The sequence below is a fragment of the Eleutherodactylus coqui genome, chromosome 7, assembly GCF_035609145.1.
Source record: "Eleutherodactylus coqui strain aEleCoq1 chromosome 7, aEleCoq1.hap1, whole genome shotgun sequence".
Lineage (NCBI taxonomy): Eukaryota > Metazoa > Chordata > Amphibia > Anura > Eleutherodactylidae > Eleutherodactylus > Eleutherodactylus coqui.
The window spans coordinates 229,244,572-229,261,951 of record NC_089843.1 but is presented as its reverse complement, the minus strand read 5'-3'; the positions used below and the strand labels follow the sequence as shown (position 1 = coordinate 229,261,951).

At 42.7% G+C, this 17,380-nt stretch overlaps 1 protein-coding gene across 3 annotated transcripts in view; it reads right to left on the bottom strand.

Annotated features, from left to right (window-relative positions):
• Positions 1-17,380, bottom strand: part of WRN (WRN RecQ like helicase) — a 148,021-nt gene that overhangs the window by 79,006 nt on the left and 51,635 nt on the right. For all 3 annotated transcript variants that reach the window (XM_066574530.1, XM_066574531.1, XM_066574532.1), the window contains 4 exons: positions 11,243-11,310; positions 6,236-6,344; positions 4,381-4,449; positions 2,730-2,812 (listed from right to left, as the gene is read on the bottom strand). In XM_066574530.1, coding sequence (XP_066430627.1) covers positions 2,730-2,812; positions 4,381-4,449; positions 6,236-6,344; positions 11,243-11,310 — 329 coding nt within the window. The remainder of the gene's footprint in view (positions 1-2,729; positions 2,813-4,380; positions 4,450-6,235; positions 6,345-11,242; positions 11,311-17,380) is intronic.

Sequence of the window (17,380 nt, the reverse complement as noted above, 5' to 3'; positions counted from 1 at the left end):
CACAAATAATGTGAACTTCAAAGAATACTGTCAAAACAATCCCTAGGGTTGGAGGCACATATGCTAAAATACACTCTTAGTCAAACAAACACGATTAGAGTTGTGGTGATTAGATGAACGGTCTTGTCACCTGAGGCCCTATAAGTGGTTCCCCCCCTTGGCCTATAAGAGGCTCTCAGAGGCTCCTTGTGTGTAGTGACCTCTTCTTCCGCTTGTGTAGAGCTCGTTGACCACTAGATGCATCTACGACGCAGAGAAGAGATGTCACCCCGTTACCAGAGTCTGAGAGGGGCGCATTATTGGGGTGTGAAAAGCTGGATGGTCGTATTGATGAATTGTCCCCCAATGGCCGCTCTGACCAGACTGCTAGGAGGTGTTGGGACCAGTGGATGTGTGAGGGCACACAAGGTGACCGGGCTCAGGACCCCTCCCTACAGACCACCAGTAGAGAGGAGCGTCTGACCAGACTGCTAGGAGGTGTTGGGCCAGTGGATGTGTGAGGACCAGGCTCAGGACTTCCCCGACAGACCACCAGTAGAGAGGATCATCTGATCGTCCGACAATGACAAGCAACTCCAACTATTTCATTATCTGCCATCCAGAGACAGGTGGCGCCATTGTTACAGGCCCAAGTGTCTGTCGGTACCATTTCCAGGCACTTAGCTGGGGGACCTTTGGTTTTACATTATATGTACTGTCTTTGATACCCATCCACCAACGCCTCCGTATGCAGTGGTATAGTGAATGACAAAACTTTACTGACATGGAGTGGAGCCTGGTTGTGTTCAGCAACGAATCCAGGCTTAGTTTTGGCGCCGACGACGACCGTGTTCGTGTCCGGAGATCTCGGGGTGAGCGCCTCAATCCTGCCTTTGCTGTGTAGTGGCACACTACCCCCTGCTGGTGTGATGGTCTGGGGGCCATCACATATGACAGTCGGTCACCCCTAGTAGTGCTACGAGGGACAATGACAGCTCAGCAATATGTTCAGGACATCCTGCAGCCACATGGGTTCCTCTCATGGCAGCTTCCAAAAGGCATTTTTCAGCAGGATAATACTTGGCCGCACATACAAGGGGGTCACAGGAACGCATCTACAACATTGTCACATTTCCATGGCTGCCCAGTCACCAGATACATAGCCAATAAAACATGTATAGGACTATTTGGGGTGTCAACTTTGACAGCCTACGGGTATGCACGATCTAGAGGCCAAGTTAGAGAAATTGTGTACCAATATGCTACAGGATACCATGCGGAACCTGTATGCCTCCATGCCCGCCTGTGTCACATCTTGCATCCAAGCTAGAGGCGGTACAACGTGGTACTAGAGCCTCCCTAGAAGGGGTCAGTTTTCCACAATGAATTACCCATTTGCTCTGATATTTTTATCACTTATATCAACGTTATAAATCATACATAGAAAGTTTCATTCCATTCCGATAACTCCATCTAGGTCCTTGATTTTTTTTTTAAATGAGTGCATTAGGGGATTACATCATATGTAATTATCTTGTACACTAGCCAAACTTCTAGCATTACTAGCCGAACCGCTGCCAAAGGGAACATTTTCTCCCATTTTTTTGGAGGGAAGATCAATGCTGGCATGGTTTTCCTTTTTTTTTAATATTTTTACTTTACATGCAGAAAACAAAGATAGAGAGGCCCCTTAGCGACTACTGCAAATAGGCGTACTGGTAGTCACTAAGGGGTTGTCCAGTTATCAGACAAAATTAACATGGCCCTATTAATGGCGGAGACATAAGCACTGCTCAGTTGATTATTTTACCACAAGGGGCGCTATTATAAAGTGATGTTGTCTGGTAACGGGACAACCCCTTTAAAGGTAATGCATCAACTTTAACTTTTTTAACAAATTAAAATCAGTTTCGGACACATTCTTTTCTTTTTCTATTCTGTTTTTAATTTTTTCTTTATAGATTTTTAATTCACTTTTTGGTACCCGATTAGGGAAGCTGTCATCTTGCCTGAACTACTAGTAAAAGCATTGAGTGAAATGCTTAACACCAGCCACACAGCACATAGGAACTTGAAGACTGAGGATTTCATTGACTTCTCTGGGAGACTGTACTAGGCATGTTCTGTTCCCTGTGCAGAGGTAATTGTGGAGGGAGGAGAAGTAGATAAAATGTGACATTATCTACTATGAACAGTTGACCCTGTGATAAGGTGCGTTCACATGGAATGATTATCGTTAAAGGGGGGGGGGGGTGAAATCGCTGGATCGTTCAGAGTTGAACGATAATTATAACCGTTCCGTATAAAATGGCCAACAGTCGAATGATAATTCGTTTGCTTATTGTTCTTTTAATGCAAGCCTGAAAACCCTTGTTGACTCGCTCGCTAATTGTTCAGTTTAAGTGTGATCTTTCATTATAATGCTGCCAGTGATAACAAAAAGTGGGAAAAAGCACCATTTAATCTTAAAAATGTGATTTTAATATTAGTCCATTTTCTAAAGACGCGTTCCCTAAAAGCCACCCAGTTTGCTCATGTATTGCAGGCTACAAACTGTGATTAAACAAAGTGTAGCCTGTTGATGTTGGAAAACTGTAAGGAATTTTACATGCTGTAAAAGGAATGATTCTGCTAGTAAAGGTATATTCGATAATGTCAGATAACTCCATAGTATGTCACTTTGTGTTCCTCCAAACTGTAGGCTGGCTCTGAGTGGTTTACAGAAAGTGAAAAGGAAATTCATACCGTACCGTAAATGTTATTTAACTCCTGAAGTAAAGATATTCCACCAGAACAAAATTCAGGCGTCATATAAATGACTTTAAACTTTCCACTGAAATTACAAAGCAAAAGAGAATAATAAAAAAATAATAATCACATCACACATTAAATTATGATGGTACTCTATTCTACATGTAGGTGACATATTCACTAAGACGTGGGGAAGGAGACCCATTTCCATCAAACGATTATAATATGAAACATAGGTCTTTCCCAGAGGAATCCAAGCGATCCTTTAGATGAGAGTGCAACAAGAAATATTTAGTGCTCCTAAACACTCCTCTTGTTCTTCCCATTCTTATTAGCCTACTTTAAAGGGATCCATTCTCCCTTCCCTTCATTGGCTGCTACAAGCTTGAACAGTGGACGGTGACTAACAGAATGGTATTTAAAAGGAGAAATGCAAAGTCCTATATCTGGGCAAGAAAAAAGAATCAAGTACATACAGAATGGGAAGAATTGGGCTAAGCAGCAGCACATGTGAAAAAGACTTGGGTATACTAATAGATCAGAGACTGAACATGAGTCAACAGTGTGATGCAGCAGCAAAAAAGGCTAACAATTCTGGGATGTATTGAGAGAAGCATAGAGTGTAGATCATGTGAGGTAATTCTCGCTCTCTACTCATTCTTGGTCAGACCTCATCTGGAATACTATGTCCAGCTCTGGGCACCCCACTTTAAAAAGAAAGACATTGACAAACTGGAGCAAGTTCAGAGAAGAGTTACCAAGATGGTGAGCAGTCTGCAAATCATGTCCCATGAGGAATGGTTAAAGGATCTGGGAATCTTTAGCTTTCAAAGATGGTGGAGGGGAGATTTAATAGCTTCTACAAATATCTGAAGGGCTGTCACAGCGCAGAGGGATCAGCCCTATTCTCATTTGCACAAGGAAAGACTAGAAGCAATGGGATGAAACTGAAAGGGAGGAGACACAGATTAGATGTTAGAAAAAACTTTCTGACAGTGAGGGTGATCAATGAGTAGAACAGGTTACCACAGGAGGTGGTGAGTTCTCCTTCAATGGAAGTGTTCAAACAAAGGCTGGACAGATATCTGTCTGAGATGATTTAGTGATCCTGCACTGAGCAGGGGGTTGGACCAGATGACCCTGGAGGTCCATTCCAACTCTACCATTCTATGATATTGCACCAAGTTTTCTCTAAAAGCATGGTACTACTTCTGGGGTAAAAACTGGTTCAAGATATGGCATCCTTCACAGAACTACAAGTCAAAATGCAGAGTCTTATGCTGTAGACCAAATAGTGCTTCCGCACTAAATGTTTTTTTCTCTTTACAAAACTTTCCCCCTGCTCCTGTAGAAAATTGATGGCAACAGGATTTCTGCTGAACAGATGAGTTAACCAAGATTTAGTCCTCTACATCAGTGTTTCCCAACTCCAGTCCTCAGGGACCGCCAACAGGTCATGTTTTCAGGATTTCCTCAGTGTTACACGGGTGATGTAATTATTGTCGGTGCCTCAGACATTGCCACAGGGGTTCTTACCATAGTATATCCTGAAAACATGACCTGTTGGGGTGCATGGGGACTGGAGGTGGGGACCCCTGCTCTACATCATACAATCACATTGAAACAGGTTAATAAAATTTCAATATTTACCCTTTCACGTCATGAATGATGTTTTTAGACTGCGCAGATCCAAGAAAACAAGCAGGAATATTTGACATCCTAAGGTTAGAAGAATAAACATATGGCATGCTGAGTATAAATAGGTTAGAAGTAGGTCATAATTTTAAGGAAAACAATTACCGTATTTTCACTTTATAGGACGCACCAGATGATAAGACACACCCCTGTTTTAGAGGGGAAAAGTAGGGCAAAAATATGTTGGACTCACCCACCCAGTGACAGTGCAGGGTAGAGTACAGTGGGGAGGAGAGAAAATTGGGAAGTGGTTAAGAGTTTGTTTGTGCGACCGTGATTTAGTTAGCGCGAAAGTGCAAACAAATGCCGATGCAAAGAATTTCGACACATTTGCTTTATAAAACATAGTGAGCCCCCCCCCCCCCCCCCGCTTTGGGAGGAAGGAAATTGCGCCTTATAAAGCGAAAAATACGGTGTATATAATAGAATAATACAGAGCGCAAAGAGCACTCCCTGGGATACTTCAGCCGAGGGAATGGATTCCATTTTTAATTCTGACCTGCATCTGACAATCTCTGGGTGTTCAGTACACAAAGTCTAGCATAGCATGCATAGGTAGGTTAACAGAAGGAGTGTACCATGAGATACAGTTACTGTACAGCTGCAGTACTAAATCCCAGCCTGACACACAGGTACATAAGCATTAGGGAGGACCTAGGCACCTAGAATATTCTCTTCGATACTACTCTAAAATGTATAACGTTTTAAGCCAGAATAAGCCACAAAAAGCAGCGAAAACAAACATCAAAATACGAACGACCACATGTCTGTGAGCGATGTGTTAGTGAGTTACATGTGATGTCATCATCATGTGATCAGTCACCGGGGGTTTTAAGCTCCGCCCTTGATCACATGACTGTGATGTCATCAAGGTCCCAAAACATGCAGAGTCTGACAGCAGCCATGTGCTTACAGGACCTGTGATTATGTCACAGTCATGTGATCAGGGGCGGAGATCAGAGCCCCAGTGACTGATCACATGATGGTGACACCATCACAGGTCCTGTAAGCACACGGCTGCTGTCCGACTCTGCTAGTTTACCAAATCCAATCCCTTTCACTATAGTATATTAGTAAGTGGTGCATTGCCACTTACTAAAACACAGGTGTGTCTTATTATCGGCTGCATCTAAGGCCTCATACACATGGCGCGCACGGATTCCGTGTGGGAAATCCCGCAAGGAATCCGCCTGTGCTCGCTGGCGGAGACCCTACTTACCTGTAACTTCTTCTTTTCTTCTGTACTGTGGATGTGCTGCCGGAACACAAGCGCAGTACAGATTTCCCCGCGCCATCGCAAGGCAATGACACGGATTCCACAACACTTCTGCAATGCTCACTGCAGAAGTGCCGAGGGATGGACGGCTTCCATTGACTTCAATGGAAGCCGCCCCTGCGTATCCCGCTCTAAAATAGAGCTTGCTGCAATTTTATTTTCGGCATGTCGTGTCCGCAAATAAAATTCCGCTTGTGTGCGTGGAGAGTGGAATCTCCACACACATCTATGGGCAAATTGAGGAGCGGATCGCCTGCGCCGGTGACAAGCGAGGGATCCGCATTTCAAATGTGTGCATGAGGCCTCATTTCAAGTGTGCATGAGGCCTTATAAAGCGAAAAAGACGTTACTTAGCTGTGCATGGGACACGTTTGATATATTTTTCCAGTGTGCCTAAAAAGTTCATTAACAATTTTGTATTATTCATCACCTGTTGTGGCAATTAGTGGAGCTCAAGTGGTTGAATTGTTACCCGATCAAAGGAACTTTATTTAAAAATATTCCTGAATAAAGGATCCATTAAGTGAAACTTACGTAAGCTGCAAGACTTGATCTTCCATGAGTGAAATAAGTGGTGAGATCACAATGCCAATGCAGGAGGTATATACCGGAGCAAACTGATAACATAGACTCTTTCCATAACCTTTAAACGGAGAAACAAATATGACTTTTTAATAAGTATGCCAGAGATTTAACCCCTTAACGCCACATGGTGTAAGTTTACTTTCTGGGTGCGGGGTACTTAATGCAACAGGGCGTAAACTTTCATGAGAAGTGAGCCCACGCCATCCTGCTTCAACAGCGGGGGTACATGAGGACAGCAACCCACACTGTTAACCCCCCTACATGCCACGATCTATGTAGATTGTGGCATGTAAAGGGTTCACAAAGGAAGGGCGCTCACTCTGTGACGTCATCAGACCCCCGCGATATAACCGCGGATGGCCGATGGGTTGCCATAGCAACAGAAGGACAGCTACATGCGTCCCGGCTTGTCATGGTCTGTGATCACTATTACAAGCAATAAGGCATTGCATCACAGAAGTCTTGCAATGTCTTATAATAGCAATCATAGGTGTTATGGTTCAGGTCCCCTACAGGGGCATAAAGAGTGTAAAATATATACAGTGTAAAAAAAACAAAACAAACAAACCTTTTTTTTGCTCATTTTTCCCTAATTGTATAGAAATTGGTACCAATAAAAACTACAGTGCGCTGGGCAAAAAACAAGCCCTCATACGGCCATCTCAACAGAAAAATAAAAGATGTATGCCTTTTGAAAAGTGGAGATGAAAATCCCCCTAAAATCGTTGCGTCCTTATGACCAAAATAGGCTATGTTCTTAAGACGTTAAAGGGGGTTTTCAATACAGCATCCGCTGTTAGTTTTGGGATACACTAGGGTTGGAGAGGAAGACACTGCTCCAACCAGTGTAGTGGCCGGCAGTAGTAATATCAGGAGCAGCTTTCATTGAAATCAATGGGACCCCAGCCTGCGATTACAAGTGCAGCTGCCATTGATTTCAATGAGAGCTGCGCCTGCAATTACTAGTGTCGGCCACTACACAGGTCGGAGCAGTGGCTTCCTCTCCAACTCCTGTGTATCCCAAAACTGACAGCGGGTGCCACCTGAAAAACGCTTTTAGGGTGGACCTGCAATTCACATCTAAATTTCAAAATTGCTCCTGAGGATCAGATGGAAATTTCCATCCTAATGAGCCGTCCACGTTAGAAATGCTATTTTGCACATAAATTTCACGAGTGGCATTTAACTTGACAGATCATGCTGTGAATGATTAGTTATGAATAACAACACTAAAAGGTAGGTTTATCATTTATCGATGATCTTTAATTCAGTTCGCATTGGGAAATTAGCATTACAACTGCAGTGTTAACAGATCTCCTTGGAATTACACCCGAATCCAAATCCTTTAGGGTTTGTTCATGTGTTGCTTATTTGCTGCAGATTCAGATTTTTTGCCCTCCTCTGGATCAACATTGGGTATAATAGGCTGAACTGGACGGACCTGTCTCTTTTTTCGGCTTTACATACTGTTACTATATGTAGGTATGGATCTGCAGCAGATTTCACCCTTTCAATTGAATTTAAATCGAAGGGATAAGATCTGCAGTAGATCCGTGCCATGTGAACACACCCGTAGGTAGTTAGTAACTAATCTGTCGGTTTTTCTGCCGGCCTGGTCTTACTGCAGTCCATTAAAGTGCTTCCAGGGGCTTTACTTCAAAAAGGTCTGCATTTCCTATTTTAAGAACATGTGCGGTTTCTTCTAGACCTCAGGACGTTCCTTCTGCTAACTTGCTTCCATTAGTATGAACGTTTAAGGATAAGGTCAAGGTCTGGAATTGTTTTCCTTTGTCGATAATTGGCAGGGGAAATCATATTAAAATGGTTCTGATGCCACAACTCCTTTAAATACTTCACAACTCCCCGGTTTGGATTCCATCATGATATTTTTTTTGACTCCATACAATATCTAGGAGCTTAATGTGGAATAAGAAATTTTCTAGAATAAAATCGGGGGCCCTTCAAAGGGATAAACAGTCGGAGGGCTGGCAATTCCAAATGTTTGAATAGATTTTCTAGCGCCGCAATTGCAGCAGTTGAAGCACTGGGCAGAAACGGTGGGATAGCAGATTCGTTTCTAAAATGGCAGGTTGTAGCCCCCCCTATAACAGTACGTGAGAGAGCGAGGAAAGGAGGTAAAAAGGATTATAACCAACTATTGCTTTAATGATTAGGGTATGGAATATATTCAAGCAGCTCTTACAACTAGATGGATTTACTATATACACCCCTTTGCCTTCACGGGAGGAACCCTAAATTGTAAGGTTTTTTTTTAGGTTGGAGGGGTTTTCACCATAAGAGAAAAGAGATAATGTTTTAGGACCAGTCGCATTCTGGGGGTCTTTTACAACATTTTGAACAACTTCGAGAGCTTTATGATGTTCCCCATAGTTACTTCTTTCAGTTACGGCATGTGTTTGCTGCTCAGGCCTGGTTAGTCTCTGTGCTTAGGTTTCAACACCGTTTGACAAATTTCCTTGCGTTGTTCTGGACTTACGAAGGGTATAATATCATTATATATATATATATATATATATAATATATATATTATATATACATACACACACACACACACATACACATATATATATGTGTGTGTGTGTGTGCATAAAATATATATATAAACTAGCTGATATACCCGGCTTCGCCCGAGTTAATTTGGTACTGGTGTTTATCTGGTGTTCACACGGAAAATCTTATGGAGTCGTGGTTACTTTAGAAATACCAAAGAAAAAAATATGTTCACCATTTTGCATGGTTCTTTGCGTTACCCAGGAAACACCACGTGGAGGTAACCATGCAACGTTTCCTTTATATAAAAGAACATCAGGAAGTGAGAGAATTAGATTCAGTACGTAAAATTTCGACGCTAATTATTTTGCACTTAGAATTGAATAATCGAGTTGGGACCCATTAACTTTCCCTATTTATGACATAATCAATGCTCGTGCCAAATTTCAAGTTTCTATGACATCGGGAAGTGAGAGAATTAGATTACGTACGTAAAATTTAGACGCTACTTTCTTTGCGCTTAAAATTGAAAAATCGAGTTGGGACCCATTAGCTTTTCCTATTTTTGACATAATCAATGCCCGTGCCAAATTTCAAATTTCTATGACATCGGGAAAAGAGAGAATTAGATTACGAACATAAAATTTGGACGCTAATTCTTTTGCGCTAGAATTGAATAATCGAGTTAGGACCCAATAACTTTTCCTATTTATGACATAATCAATGCCCGTGCCAAATTTCATGCTTCTATGACATCGGGAAGTGAGAGAATTAGATTACGTACGTAAAATTTGGATGCTAATTCTTTTGCGCTATAATTGAATAATCGAGTTGGGACCCATTAGCTTTTCCTATTTATGACATAATCAATGCCCGTGCCAAATTTTTAAGTTTCTACGACATCGAGAAGTGAGAGAATTAGATTACGTACGTAAAATTTGGACGCTAATATCTTTTGTGCGACAATTCAATAATGAAGTTGGGACCCATTAGCTTCTACTATTTATGACAATCAATGCCCGTGCCAAATTTCAAGTTTCTATGACATCGGGAAGTGAGAGATTTAGATTCCGTACGTAATATTTGGACGCTAGTTCTTTTGCGCTAGAATTCAATAATCGAATTGGGACCCATTAGCTTTTCCTATTTATGACATAATCAATGCCCGTGCCAAATTTCAAGTTTCTATGACATCAGGAAGTGAGAGAATTAGATTACGTAGTAAAATTTGGATGCTAATTCTTTTGCGCTAGAATAGAATAATCGAGTTGGGACCTTACTTTTCCTATTTTGCACATAATCTATGCTCGTGCGAAATTTCATGTTTCTACGACATCGGGAAGTTGGAGAATTAGTGGCGAGTGAGTGAGTGAGGGCTTTCGTCTTTATATATATATATAAATATACACACACACATATCCATCCATCCATCCATCCATCCATCCATCCATCTATCTATATATATTAGAGATGAGCGAGCATACTCGCTAAGGACAAGTACCTGTCCGCTCGGAAGAAAAGATTCGAGTGTCGGCGCGGGTGAGTTGCAGGAGTGAGCAGGGGGGGGGGGCGTGGGGGGAGAGAGGGAGAGAGATCCCCCCTCCGTACCTCCCTGCTCTCCCGCGCCACTCCCCGCCGGCAGCCGAATCTCTTCTTCTGAGCGGGGAGATACTCGCTAAGGACAATGCTTGCTCGAGTAATTGTCCTTAGCGAGTATGCTCGCTCATCTCTAATACATATATATACACATATGCACAGATGGTTTCTCATTACTCTCAGCAATTCCTGATAAAGGCAAAATAAAAATGGGAGAAAGGTCTAGTGAGGATAAATAAACTGCAGTGATGTGTTTGGTTCCACTGTTATCTTTATCTGAAGGTCAACAGGTATTGCAATTATTATATCAAGTATATACAGTTAATTATAGACCTTTAGGCCGGCTGCATACGGCCGTGACAGGCTCCACCGCGGAATTCCGCGGCGGAGCCCGTCACGGCGCCCCCCCCAGAGACCCCATACTTACCTGCGGATCCAGCATCTGCCGTACCGCATGACGCTTCAGTGCGTGCACCACAGCGTCCTGTGACGTGCCGGCCACATCATATGACACGCCCATAGCGTCACATGACGCGCCGGCTGCGTCATATGACACAGCTGGCGGTGGGCGGGGAAGCGGTTTCACGCTATCTTCCACTGTGCTACAGCGGAAGATAGCGTGACGGACGGGCTTCCATTGACTGCAATGGAAGCTGTCCGCGCGTACACCCGCGGCAAATAGAGCATGCTGTGGGTCAATTTTTTTTTACATTTTAATTTTAATAAGAATGACCTTGGTGAAAGAACAGTGCATCCCTTGTCGAGGGGTCGTCTCATTCACCTCATATATAACCGATGTAGGTAAACTAGAACATATTCAAATTAGAATGGATAAAACAGATCCGTTACCTGTTGCCATTACAACAAGGTTGTCTCGTCTTTCTTTTAAAATGGAGTGGATAACTTTCCATTGAACCCTGGGAATTAAAAATAAAATCGGTGTAATTAATATTAATTGATGTGACAGTAAGCTTTCCCCACCCACCTCACATAGATGAAGAGGCTAGAAGCACATTTAACCCCCTTCCTCCCTGTGACGTACATTCACGTCACAGAAGTACTTGGTGGGAATGAAGCGGGCTCAGGAGCCAAGCCTGCTGCGTACCCTGTGGTGCCAGCTATTTAGGAAAGCTGACACCCACCACAAACAGCTCCCATTAGAGGTAGATCTAGTCGCTGCTGTTAGACAGCTTACATGCATGGTCAAGCCATGTAAACTGTCAGCTGGAGGAGGTGTGTCCCTCTTCCAACTCGTAATCGGTCTCCCATGGTGAGATCATGGGGTGCCATTGGTTATCATTGCAGCCTCGAGCCTAGTGAAGCCTATGGCATGGCTTAATATGAGAATGTGAAAAATCCAATATACTACAATGCTAAAAGTATTGCAATACAAAGTATTGCAGTATATTGTAAAAGTGATCAAACAATCGCAAGATGAAGTCCCCTAAGGGGACTAACAAAAAAATCTAAAATTTGAGTTAAATAAAAACAATAAAAAATGAAATTGGCATTGCTGCATCCGAACAAGCCAGACTATACCAGTACCACATTATTCATCTCACACAGTGTATGCTGTTTAAGGCCTTAGTCACACGGGCGTTTTTTGCCGCGATTTGCGGATCGCATGACGCATCTGCAAATCGCGTGACCGGGGCCGAAAAATCGCCCGAAAAAACTGCTCCTAGCCGCGTTTCAATCGAAACGGGCCGGAGCAGTGCAGCGCTGTCCAGCGCATTGAATTCAATGGAGCCGGCAATACAGCCGGCTCCATTGAAAGCAATGCGCTGCGGGCGATCTCATGATGAATTGTCGGGAAGGGCTTAAATATATAAGCCCTTCCCTGCAATTCATCCAGAAATGTGTAAAAATAAAAAAATATATATATACTCACCTTGTCCCGGCAGACGGAGTTCAGCGCGGCCGGCCGGCAGTTCTCCTGAACTGCCTCTGATTGGTCACAGCCTGACCAATCAGAGGCAGCTCTCACTCACACCCATTCATGAATGGGTGTGAGTGAGAGCTGTCCCTGATTGGTCCCTGCGTTGAGCCAATCAGAGGCAGCACTCACTCACCCATTCATGAATTCATGAATGAGTGTGAGTGAGAGCTGCCTCTGATTGGTCAGACTGTGACCAATCAGAGGCAGTTCATTCCGCAGGCGGGGATTTTAAATCACCGGCTGCTGAATACTACAGAGAGCAGTTCAGGAGAACTGAGGAGAATGATTTGTCTAGTATATGTTCTCAATGGGGTCGGCGCTGCTGCCGCCGGCCCCATTGAGTGCATATAGAGAAGAGAACAGGAATCACAGATAGGTGCGATGTGCGATTTCTGTTCTATAATTTATCGGACGAGCGCATAAAAAGCGCTCATGTGTCCGATACCATTGCAAAGCAATGGTTTTATAAAATCGCTGGACGCATGCGCATGCGCAAATCGCGCGAAAAAACGCCCGTCTGACTAAGCCCTAAGGGAGGAAAAAAAAAAAACCACACACACCAACCATGCTAGAGTTGGGTTTCTTTGATCACTCGGTCTTCCAATAAAAATTAAATAAAAAGTTATCAAAAAGTCTTGAATACCGAAAAATAGTAAGAATAAAAACTACAGCTTGTCCCACAAAAAGCAAGCCCTCACACACCCCCATCGACAGAAAAAAAAAAGTTACGGGGTTCTGAATATGACAATGAAAAGCATTTTTTATTTTTAATTAAATGTATTATGTCTCTCAATGAAGAAGACTACTTCTGTATTCAAACGCCTGCTAGTTCCTGCGACCTCATTAGTTAAGTGCAAGGGTGGCCTAGAGGCATATTAGCACTAACTGCTTAGGTTAAGCAGCGCTGCTGATTAGAGCCACCTGATTGGCTCTTCGGCACCACGTGACTACACAGCGTGCACGCGCATTGCCTTCACCAGCCGTGCACTACACAATACAGTTAAGCAGACGTGCACTACACACTACACTTAAGCAACACGGGGTTAGGTTTAGGGTTAGCTAAACCTAACCCTAAACCCCAACCCTAAAACTAACCCTTAACCTAACCCTAAATCTAACCCTAAACCCTCAAACTAACCCTACACCTAACCCTAAATCTAACCCTAAAGCCTAACCCTAAACCTAACCCCGTGCTGCTTAACTGTAGTGTGTAGTGCACGTCTGCTTAACTGTAGTGTGTAGTGCACGGCTGCTGAAGGCAATCCGCGTGCACGCTGTGTAGTCACGTGGTGCCGAAGAGCCAATCAGGTGGCTCTAATCAGCAGCGCTGCTTAACCTAAGCAGTTAGTGCTAATATGCGGCCTGGAGACGTGCAAACAAGATGGCACCTGCCTCTTTTCTGTAACAACGATCTATTGCTCCATTACCATTAGGTCACTGTTACCTGTAAGAAGAAGCGAACACACAGATCTTGTGCTTCCTGCTATCCTGTGCCCCATAGTAAAAATGAAAATAGTAAATTAACACCTTCCTCACCATAATGTAAAACTTTTATATATGTTGTCGTCATAGTTTTTCATACGGGCACAGAAGGTGTACCTGCGGCATCATCATGGGAGACCCGCTGTAACCGACAGCCGGGCTCATCCTGTTACAGCCGAGATAAGAGATAACTCTGATCCTACACATTTAATGCCTTAGATGCCACAGACAATAGCAGTAGTGCTGTCATGACTGGCCGATGTGGAAATAAAAAGTTACAGCTCTCTGACTGAGGTGATGTAAAAAGAAAAATAATTCTTGTGGGTCTTAACGACAGCATAGGCTTGGTAGGGAGAGAAAATTAAAATAAGATAAAGATACAGTATTGAAAGAAGAAAAAAAGTCTACCCCAGTAAAGAGCACCAATATTAGGCATCCTGCATGTCACAATGCATTCTGCACAGGTGTCAGGTGAGTTCCCCCTAAATATAATTGTCCTTGTTCACCAATTTTTGGCTGTTCTACATCAGCCTGATCTTCACTAAAAGAATTCTGTACTTGGATCATTCAATGTACAGAGTCTAATGTTAAGGGGAAAAGATACCAACATGAAATGTACAAATATTTCGTATTGTTGTGCATGGGAGAATTAGCAGATCAATGGGGTAAACATAGTCATTGACAAAGTACCTTAAAAAAAAAGGGATGATTTCTGACAATTTTTCCCTAAATAAGACCTACAAAATTATTATGCAATCTGAAGCGTTAAGTGCCCCACAAGATAAAGAAATAAAAAAAGGTGGGAGACAGAACAACAAATATGCTGGGGGTGTGTGGGGGGGAGAAGATGGCTAAAAGATTGGAGGAGTGTTTAAAGTAGGGATTGAAGGGGAGGGCAAAAAGAGTAATAGGGGGGAAGACAGTGTAGACAGTGACCTGGGATCAAGTACTAGGAATGGGCGTCGAGCAAGGGGTGGGCTTAATACAGTTAGAACTGATAGAACAGCTAATAGGACCATAATGTAAATAATATAATGAATACAAAGAATAACAGCCACCGTATAAATTGCATGACGACGAATGCAAGAAGTCTGATCCGTAAAGCGGGTGAGCTCGAAGCAAGAATGTTTGAAGAAAATTACGACACAGTAAGAATAACTGAAACATGGCTTGATGATAGGTGCGATTGGGCAGTGAATTTACAGTGTTACAATCTCTTCAGAAAGGGGGAAGGGTTTGTCTGTACGTTAAATTGTACTTAATGCCGAGGCTACGAGAAAATATAGGTGAAGGAGATCAATACATGGAATCTCTGTGGGTAGAAATACAGGGAAGGAAAAATAACAAAATCCTGATAGGGGTTTTATAGGCCACCAAAGATAAAAGAAGAAAATTATTAATAAGACAAAAAGAAGTAGTGTCAAACTGCAATGTAGTAATTTTTATGGGAGACTTTAGTTATCCAGATATAATATGGAAAGACGACACCTGTGAAGCTCACAGAGGTGATAAGTTTTTGAGAACAATGAAAGATAACCACCTTACCCAACTTGTGCGGGAGCCAACTATAGGGAGGGCCACTCTGGACTTATTATTAACTAACAAACTGGACCAAATAAAGGGTGTACAGGTTGAGGGACACTTGGGAAATAGTGACCACAATATAATTAATTTCCAGCTGTCATTCAATAAGAAACCTTATCAGGGAGCGACAAATAAATTAAACTTTAGTAAAGCAAAATTTGATCAGCTTAAAACTACTATTGGTAACATGAATTGAGACAGCGTCCTCAAAGATAACCGTACAGGCGACAAATGGGAGAAGTTCAAAAACATTCTAATTACCTCATGTGAGCAGTTCATATCCTTTAAAAATAAAAGAACTACAAGTAGAAGGAAACCAATGTAACTCGACAAGACTGTAAGGGGCAATAAAAAAAAAGCATTTAAATTTTTAAAACAAGAAGGCAGCGAAGCAGCGCTAAAATCATACAGGAAAAAAACAAATTATATATTGTCACACATTGGTATAGAACTCCAGACAGACTCCACAGAATCTTCCCTGATACCACGGACGAATGCTGGAGGTGCTGTGCAGAGGTGGGAAATATGCTTCACCTATGGTGGTCCTGTCCGCTAATCGCTCCCCTATGGGGGGACATCGCCAGAGTCCATGGAAAGTTGAGCATGTCGCAGGTTGTAATGACTCCCGAGATCGCCCTCCTCTCCATGGTGCCCGGCCCCATCTCTAAAGTCAAAAAAGGGCTTCTCAGACACTTCCTCATGGCTATGTGCCGGTGGCTCGTCGACGGATCTGTGTAGAAAGCGACGGAGAAACAGGACGAGAGCCGCGAGGGGCTGAAACCCGCCACCCTAGTCTACCCCCCCCCCCCCCCCCCGCTTCCCTTTCCCTCCTCTCTTCCTCTTTTCTTACTGGGATCAATGTTCCTGCCGAGTCGGCTATTCTTATTGTTTTACATAAAAATTATGTTCTGCACTTGTTTATGCTTAATATATACAGATGTGATATGCAGAGTGGAAAATCAATAAACAGATTTTTAAAGAAAAAACAAATTATATAAGGAAAAGATCAAAACTGCAAATCAGACAAAAAGACTGATTGCCTAAGAGAGCCCAAATAACCCTAAACTATTTTTCAATGATATAAACAGTAAAATGATTTGCAATGAGAGCACTGGCTCTTTAACAAATAATGCAGGAGAAATCCTAGAGGATGATGTGGGGGGGGGGGGGGGGAGGCAAATCTATTAAATAGTTTTTTCTCAAGTGTATTCACCAAGGAAAAAGAAATGTCACACAAGATGCAGGGGGATAAAAAGAACCCACCACAAAATATCATCTGCCTAACTCAGGAGGAAGTGTAGGGCCAGTTAAAAAAAACATTAAAATCGACAAATCACCGGGCCCAGATGGAATACACCCAAGGGTTCTATGGGAACTAAGGTACGTGATCGACAGACTGCTATTTCTTTTAGGGACTCTATTGAGACCGGGGTTGTACCACTGGAAAGGCGTATTGCCAATGTGGTTCCAATATACAAAAAGGAGTCAGGAAGGCAGCCTGGTAACTACAGGCCGGTAAGTCTCAATTCAATAATTGTAAAAATATTCAAGCGGTTTCTGAGAGATGCCATCCTGGAATACCTCAAGGAAAACAATGGTATAACTCCTCATCAGCATGGATTAATGAGGGGTCGATCATGTCAGACCAATGTGATCAGCTTCTATAATGAAGTAAGTTCTAGGCTGGATCTGAGAGTCTATTGATCTAGTATATCTGGATTTTTCTAAAGCATTTGACGCCATGTCGCATAATAGGCTGATATATAAAACGAGACAGCTCGGTCTGGGTGAAAACGTGTGTAGTTGGGAAAAGAACTGGTTAGGAGATAGAAAACAGAGGGTGGTAATAAATGCATCGTACTCTGATTGGGCCACCATTGCAAGTAGGGTACTACAGGGTTCAGGACTAGGCCCCATTTTGTTCAATATATTTATCAATGACTTAATAGAGGGACTGCACAGTAAAATATCAATATTTGCAG